Raw genomic sequence first — 8,419 nt, 5'->3', positions numbered from 1 at the left:
CTAAGGTTGTCTACTACTGCGATCGACGTTAGAAAAACCACATCTACACTTTGTCAGCCCATTTCGATTCGATGACGAAATCGCCCGACAAAGGGATGGTATTCCGCCAAGGTTACTACTTGTGTAATTTTCGAAGGTATATTCCTGAGTAAACTAGTCAACTAGGGCAGAAATATTTCGGCAACTTGTCAAAACCGAATTCATGTGCAAACGGGCGAAGTCCTCAAAATTTGCCCAAGTTTGGTCCCAATAGAATGGGAGGGTAGATGGAAACTTGGGCACTGATAACGAAGAATGACGAAACTGGTGGTGAGCTGTCGAAGGATTTTCAGCAAACTTGTGAGTGATGTGACTTCCAGAAGGAACATAGTCAACAAGCACGCCCCCAGAGCCTAGCTACTTACCGGTGATAAATCAAACGTAATTTCCTTAGCTTAAAGGTCGACATGAACTTGAACGAGGTGATGAACATCTGGCTCATTGATTTCGGAGTGACCCAACGTTCTACTCGTTAGTATACAGCAACGTGTATACGAAATATCTGCAATATCCAGTTTGTGAGTTATGTACCAGTGAATGTAGGGAAGCCCTTCACCGAGTACCCGCATTGATGCCCTCCGGTACCAAACTTTTCAGTAAAAGTACTTATGAAGCCAGCCGCTACGTGAAACCAATCTGCGGACTCAGTTTGCTGCTCATTACTGTCTGAAGCGTATAGGCGCCCAACGAAATGATCCACATTTGTACTAGAAAACACCACAAATCGCCAATGTGCACGCATTGCTGTAAAAAGTTTGAGCAAATGATCAGTCATTGTACAAGTGATCAAAATGGCCGATCATACCCTGACGAGCATAAACTTTGTACCGCCGTCCTACGTGATTCATGGTGGATACCTTTTTCACACTATTGTCATACATTTGTAAGGCGAAGTTCGACCCATAAGAGGCGCACAGTATAAAATTCGAGGCACATAAAGCTTCGTGTAAGCCGGGATACGATGCGTCATTGTTCGCTTCTTGTTGAGTTCTTGTTCTGCATAGACTATCTCGCATGTTTGGAAGCCGTGGGTGTCCACAATTGGTCATCCTTATGTAACAACAAGCCGTCAAAGAACTGGGTAGTCCTTGTCGCCGGTTCCAACACCTGGGAAAATTATCAACACCAAGTAGGTTTCATTGCGTTTCCCATTTGTTTGACTCTCAAACGTTCATCTAAATAACGCAAGAAAGGATTTTCAAAGTGGAAATTTGCACTATTGGTACCCCAAAACAGCTGTGTCCCACCTGGTTTTCCCCAGGGCTGTCATGGAAAAGGTGACGGATAGTAGCCACAATAAATGGACACATTTCGTGGCCTGTATTCGTTTTCGTCAGTATTTCATTGTCCTACAACGATATTTCTTCGGTCCTATTAAACTCAGATGTTACTGAGGTGCATGCCGTGATTTACGTTAGTCGTAACCACCATCGTTACCCACAAGTGCTTATTGTTGCGTTAGGTGTTCCGTTAGGTGAAATCTCATGGCCTGCGAGTAGAAGGTATGGTGTTGCATAAAAACAAGACGATTCCAGGAATTCGATGGTTTTCAAGCAACCACTAATCACCTAATCTTGCTTTGTAGTTTCATCATATTAGAGTAACGCTCCCGGACTCCGCAGCACCGTCGCCCAGGGGGACCTGCTGAATACAACAAGGTCCAAGAAATCTCAACAAAGACCACTGACGTAGCAACGACATTGGCCGTTACGGCGAAAGCACCGGAATTGCTAGACAATCTGAGGGGACAAATCCATACTACTTGGTGAGATCAAGTACAGTGTATTTGGAATAAACATATAGAAATCCATCTTGGTGAAATCCGTTCGTCCGCCAGGGTACCATTTGCATGGGGTTTTGTGAGAACCGTATTGAAAAAGTTACACATAATGAGTTCGTCTGTATCCATTCTTAGGGTAATATTTTATTGCCACTGAATTTCGCTGTGGTGTCATTATTTGTCTAGTATGCAAGCGAACGACGGTTTCGGACGTATTTTCGGAGACAAGGAAAACCAAGATTGTACAGCTCCGGTGCGCAGGTCATTGTTCTGATAATTCACTGAATGTAGAACTGTGGTCCATACAGGCCCCTTCAGACTGGAATCATGCCTCCCGTTCTTGGGATAATGCATCCAAACGCTATTGGGATAACTGATACTTCACGAAGTATGGTTTATCCTACACACTCTACATGCCTTCTTTAGCATCCATGCCCCACTCTGCCTGGTATCCTTAATTCACGTGCCATTGTGTTCTCATTCAGGCGGACGTTTTCCACGCGTATCAAGTCGTGCGTAAAAACAAAGTTCCACCGGAGAATATAATTACCTTCGCCTACGACGATATTGCGAACAATCCCAAGTAAATATCGCGTACAATTTTCGCTAAATGATGGCAACTGGAGGGTATAAAACACGCTTTGTTGTTTGACTTTAACATGTGCCATTGTTGTGCTGCATTTCTCATGTGTATGATTGATGAAGTCGAGTTGCAGACAATTATGGGGTTTGATGCATCACTTCAGGTTGCACATCAGATTTTCTTTTATTTGATGCATTTTGATGCCCGTAGACACCATAGAACCCTGATGCAAGCAACAAATTTTGACGATGAAGAAGATGATGATGGCATGTTCTCGCCTGATTTGCAGTAGTCTGAAATTAATGACAGTGATATCTAGATGTCGTTTTGGGGCATCAGCCGTCTGACGATTTGGAGCAAATATTAAGCAGACAATCTAGCAAGCTTAACATTTTGCTATGCAGTCGATTAGGAGAAAAACTTCTAAAAGCATAAAATTTGGGTTCTTGCGTGGAGACTGTAATGATCGTAAGTCGTTTATTGCCTAATCGTTCGTTCGGCTGTAGCATCTTTAAGGTGCCTAGCTGCCATGTTACACGAAGGTCGCACGAATGCTGGGGTACTGCCAGGTTTCTCAAGCCTAGACAGAAGAGGTTGGGAGGCAAAGGTAGGGTTAGAACCACGGAACTCCCGGTCAGTAAATCCACGCTCCAGCCCTTGAACCATCTCGCTCCCTGCCCAATCGAATTACATTTAAGGGCACTGAATATGGATATGCCCATTAAATATACTACTGGTGGTGTTTGAATATAAGGTTACCTAAAACAACTACGTTTTGGCACAACATTTGTAATTTTCTTTGTTGTGCACTCTACCGGGATCATTGTAGGATCTATGCATCATTATTCCGTTATGGACCTTTGGTTAATCGAAATTACGTCACAGAATGCACTCATTGCCGGGAAAGTTTATTCGAAAACAAGTCCGGGAACCAACTTCAAACAGAATTTATGAGCCTTTCATTTCTTTCCATTCGACTTACATGTAAATTTCTCCCGAAACCCCACAGCCAATTTTCATTCTTTGATTACAGAAATCCGTTTAAAGGTAAAGTGTTCCATGACTACGAGCACGAAGATGTCTACATGGGTGTGGTAATTGACTACCGTGGAAAAGTAAGTCCGTGTTCCGGTGCGCAGCAATCAAGTAAATTCCTGCATCAGTTCACCGTGTAACACACTGTGCAAGTAAAATGACACAATATATAAAACTTTTGCTTTCGGCTTGTCGAGTAGGCCAGCGTCCTTGTCAAAAGAACCACGAAAAGAGTATCATAAATTAGACGTTCAACTGTGATTCGCTTGAGTGCTGATGAGTAGTTCTCACTTCAATATAGCGCCTAGTTCTCAAGTGAGCTTCATTCTCTAGCTACTGAGGTAGACGAGGGCTATTCGTTGTGCTTCCGTGTGATTCATGTTCAACTCAGCTGCCAACAATGGGCTTTACGAGCAAAGCCAAATGTCGTGCTTGGCAAACAGACCAACAATCGTATTCTTAAGTTTTCAGGATACAATGAGCATCGTGAAAAAACCCGAGTGAAGATGGAGAACCGATCCTAGATTTGAAATAATACGAGTGAAGATGGAGAGCAGATTCTTAATGTGAATTATTAATTGGGCTGCAAACGAATGTTTACAGCGGGTGTGGATAACACCATTGTCACAAGAATAATTGATAATTTGTTGAATAATTGATCATGAGTGTTTATCTGTTTTAGGATGTCAAACGGGATATTTTCTTAGATGTATTAAAAGGTGATAAGAAACTTGAGAAAACAGGGAAGAAGGTGCTGAAAAGGTGAGTTCGGCCGGAGGTGGATATTGTTGAGGCAATTCTGAGCACAGCTAGAATTCTAGTGTTCCAGGTTAGAGTTTTGGGATATACGAAATGCGTGTTTAGTATTCTCGAAATTAATGTGATATATTATCTATTTAGGTAAAGCTCCCAGAAGTCAGCAAAATGGTTTTGATTCACTGCGTGGGAAACCCGGTTAGCGATTTCAGACTATGGGTTATTATTATATCATAGACATCAATCGCCACTGTTAACAAGTTTCAAAAATGTTCAGATATGCGCAGTTGTGAGTGGTCAAATATGTGCTTGGTCTTGTACAACTTGTGGTCAGTCGATTTGGGCATGCTCGCATTTAGGATTTATTTAACTCACTGTTTTGACCCAAACAATTGAGCACTGCTGATTGGATAATCGAAATCCAAGTCCACTGGCGCCCTGTCGTTTTATGGCGGTCCCTCAAATCTGTATCGCCATTCATCGATAATACTCTCAGCTTTTAGAATACATGTCTCGCCTTAAGCTCTGTGTTGTTCTTTCGAAATTCCCTCCACGCCTTCTTGACCTGCACATGACGAGAAAGATAACGTCGGTATACGGAGATAAGCCAGGAAACGAGGCAAACGTTTATTCACTAGCAAACCGTAAATCTCACATCCGGTCAGTTATCCACTGTTTGAATTTGGAACTGCGACGCGATTCGTAATCACTCGCTCTTTGTGCGTGTTTCCTTATTGACCAATGCTTCGTACGCGTACCTGGGATGGAAGATTCTGTACATATTCCCAGTTCCTGCAGATCGATATTTTTCGTCTACTGTTAGAAGGAAACACCCTTGATTTAGTAGCATTTGTGAAAACTGATTGATGATCCTTCTCAAAGAGCTTCGAGTTAGTTAGTGGTCTGCTATCGTTCGGCTTCAAGTCTCAGAACTGTGATCTGTTTGGTCGCCATTCCACATCAGCGGTCTAGTAGCTGTTCATACAAGCTCTATTCTGAAGTTCTGCCTGTCCTACCAATAGCCTGGAGTGAGCGGTTCCCGCATTCACCCTCCCAAAGCACTCATTTTGACAGACACTCATTTCTGAACTCACCCGCCAAGTAGTAATGTATCTGGAGTTCAAAGTTTCCGCTGCCTGTCACAAACACTATATTCTGTGAAAGCAAGCTAGTTTTCTGGAAACCCACATTCTCAGACAGAATATTTCGTTGGGCATATCCAAAGGGATATTTCTGTTACTTGCCATATTGTGAGTCCAATTGTTTGTATTTTGAAACTTGGTTAACGTTGTACAAAAATTTATCTTACGTGAGCTCGACGTTACCTGTTTCCCCCATTTTTGCACTACCTGGTTTGTTTTCTGCTTTAGCCAGATTCGTCTTCAGATCTAATGAGTAAATAGACAGAATTGTGGTTAATGGCTTTTCTAATCCTAAGCCGACCAAATTTAGTGTTTCCGATCCCGTCTGTAGTTTGTTGGGATAGAGAAGCAAAGAGAGAATAGGTGAGCAAGGGTGATAAACTCATCTGCACAATAGACCAGCTTTCATAACTGGAAGAGCATTCACGGAAACAAACTTCAGAAAATCAGGCTACAACACAACAGCAATTCAGAACAAGCCAATTAAAATGTACTACCAAAACCAGAAGTCGGAGTGAGAACCAATCGAATGTGGAAAGCCAGACTGCGACACAGCAGAAATCGGCAACCGATTAATTAGACCATGTACAAAAGGTCCTCAAACAGAATCTACTCAAAGCATCAACGAATTCAGGGGATGCAGGCCACAACGCAGCACAGTTCGAAATGGACCATTTGGACCCCGAGAAATGTTTGCTCCCTTCAGCCAGTAACAGCTGCATAATATCAGACACGTGTGGATGAACCGCCGACCCAAATATTCACTTACTATATCCTTCCACTTGGTGATGAAACATTTGCACGCTGATCTCCAAGAGAAAAGAACAGATGAATACCATCTGGATCAACGACGAACAAACGGGACATTTCCAGATCAGGTTCAGGTAAAACCATATGGCATCTTGGATATCCGTGTCCAAAATGTGGGGTCGCCTCATCTTGATTACAATATTTTTCCCAGTAGTATGCATTACGTAGATGTTTTCATAAATAGATGTAATTATGTTACCAAGAGCTTCATTCGGAAAGAGTTGCGTGTGACCACTCCATTGGCAAGACGATGAAACTAGCTGAAGTAGAAAACTGCCTACAACCACCTTCATGCATTCAAAACCATAGGAGCTACTATATCCTGTGATACAAGAATTAACCAACAGACGTCCATGGAATCGAATTTTTATTCCCGTATTCATGTGGCCATGAAAATAGCAGGCTAGTGGAAGTTACATTAGCTACTGATTATATCCATTAGCATGTAAAAAACAATATTCTGAACTATGTGTTTGCTATGCTTCCGTTTCCGCGAGTTTTTTGTTGTGATTTCCTATGCGCAAGAGCGCCACCCAATAAGCTTCCCTTCAAGACCACCTTAATCTTTCTGCCCACTTACAGCGGTCGTGATGACAACGTGTTCATCTTCTACTCTGGGCATGGTGGGATTTCACTTATTACCTTCCTAGAAGAAGATGTAAGTTTACCTAATTTTGGTAACCACGGTTATTCCATAGGAAGCTGAGTAGCAAACGGATTAGAAAAGCCTCGAAAACTACATTTGGTGGCTTTTCATCGGTAATTCTTTAGGAAAGGGAGTTTGTATTTAAATTTTGGCCTACATATCAACCGTAAATTGGAACACAAGCAACAAGGTTCGGACATCTCTCTTAAAGTGATATCCCCCAGCAATTTAAGTACGGTATATCTCGTCAAGGTGCTTCAAACGCTAACGCCACGTAGATTTTGTTCCGCGGTCGATCCACGTAGACTGATGAGCATACATGTATACCATAAACAAAGAAGCTGGCCGTATACGGTCACTCATGGGGCGCAGATGATACAAGGAAGACGTCAGCCGAGTTCTTCCTGACAAGGCAACATACTCCTCTGGACAGACAGCGCGAATCTTTGGTAGTATGAAGAGGTTTTCGTATTTCTGTATGGAAAACCAATCAGTGATGAAAAACCGAGAAGCAATGTACAACTGTTCAATCCTTATTTGGAATCATCAGTGCTGCGCTTAGTAATTGCAGTGCTTAACCGTTCGGCCATGGAAAACAACAGCACAGCCTGATTTGTCCGCACATAGTCAGGACATAGTGCCGCTCATTATTTAATCAAAGGATCCACATCACTGGTGACTGACTCCTCGAGTGACAAGTTCTCACATAAAATTCCGTTCATCTGTGTGAATTAATCCCTTCTGAACTACTTGCAGTCTGTTGGTAGTAAGATGACATTTGGAAGTGTCCAACTCAATGGAAATCTCCCTAAACTACGTCAAACTTGATTAGGGCTAAAATCATCTCCATAGATATGGAAGTGATACATCCGGTTAAAAACAGGGTTCTCAGTAATAACTTTAGGAGGACTAAGCAAAACGCATTCAATTTTTATCCTTCAACTGATTCCGTTGGACAGTATTTCTGAAAAAACCTTACTCGTTCAGCTGCAACACCCATTTGGTGCCCAGCTGCTATTCCACCCAAAGGAAGCACGAGGGTTGAGACACTTATAAGTTACAAAAGCCTACAAAGGAACAATCGAAATGCTGAGATTGGGTTGGAAATCCTTAATTTCATGCTTTTATCCCTTGGCTATCTCCAAGTCAAGAGAATTTTCCTTCTTGTCTTGCGACAGCTCTATGCGACGGAGTTGAACGATACCCTCGCCTACATGTATTCAAAAAAAAAGTACAACAAATTGGTGCTGTACGTGGATGCTTGCTATTCCGGTTCGATGTTTGAAGATGTTCTTCCTACAAACATGGGAAGTAAGTGGCGTAAAAATTGTTTTCGCTGGCTCTGGTGTAGATCCTGTTAAATAGCATCCAGAATGTCACTCACGTATGTTTAGAATACTGCACTTACCAGTACAACAAAACGAAGTTTCAAGCTTGGTTCATCCTTGTTCGATTCTTGTATGGAAGTAGACCCTGACTCTACATAAGAAGCGTTTAACCGGGGATAGCACAAAGTCCCCTCTTCATCGACTAATGTCGTTCCTGCTGCTGAACTAGTTTCAGATGGGTGGAGGAAGTCATAATGCAACCTGTATAGCACCTGTGAAATTTTGGTGTCCCTGTGCAGC

General features: G+C 42.4%; 1 protein-coding gene across 1 annotated transcript; it reads left to right on the top strand.

Annotated features, from left to right (window-relative positions):
* Positions 1–990: 990 nt before the first annotated feature.
* On the top strand, positions 991–8,413 carry T265_14859 (hypothetical protein; the record flags this gene model as incomplete). The annotated part of the gene is made up of 7 exons (XM_009175564.1): positions 991–1,168; positions 2,305–2,402; positions 2,919–3,035; positions 3,436–3,517; positions 4,120–4,199; positions 6,728–6,803; positions 7,970–8,413. 7 exons carry the CDS (start codon positions 1,001–1,003, stop codon positions 8,150–8,152), a joined length of 804 nt encoding a protein of 267 aa, XP_009173828.1.
* Positions 8,414–8,419: the final 6 nt, after the last annotated feature.

Source organism: Opisthorchis viverrini (genome assembly GCF_000715545.1).
Source record: "Opisthorchis viverrini unplaced genomic scaffold opera_v5_287, whole genome shotgun sequence".
NCBI classification, from domain to species: Eukaryota; Metazoa; Platyhelminthes; class Trematoda; order Opisthorchiida; family Opisthorchiidae; genus Opisthorchis; species Opisthorchis viverrini.
The sequence above is the reverse complement of the archived record's forward strand: the minus strand, read 5'-3'. Positions and strand labels throughout refer to the sequence as shown.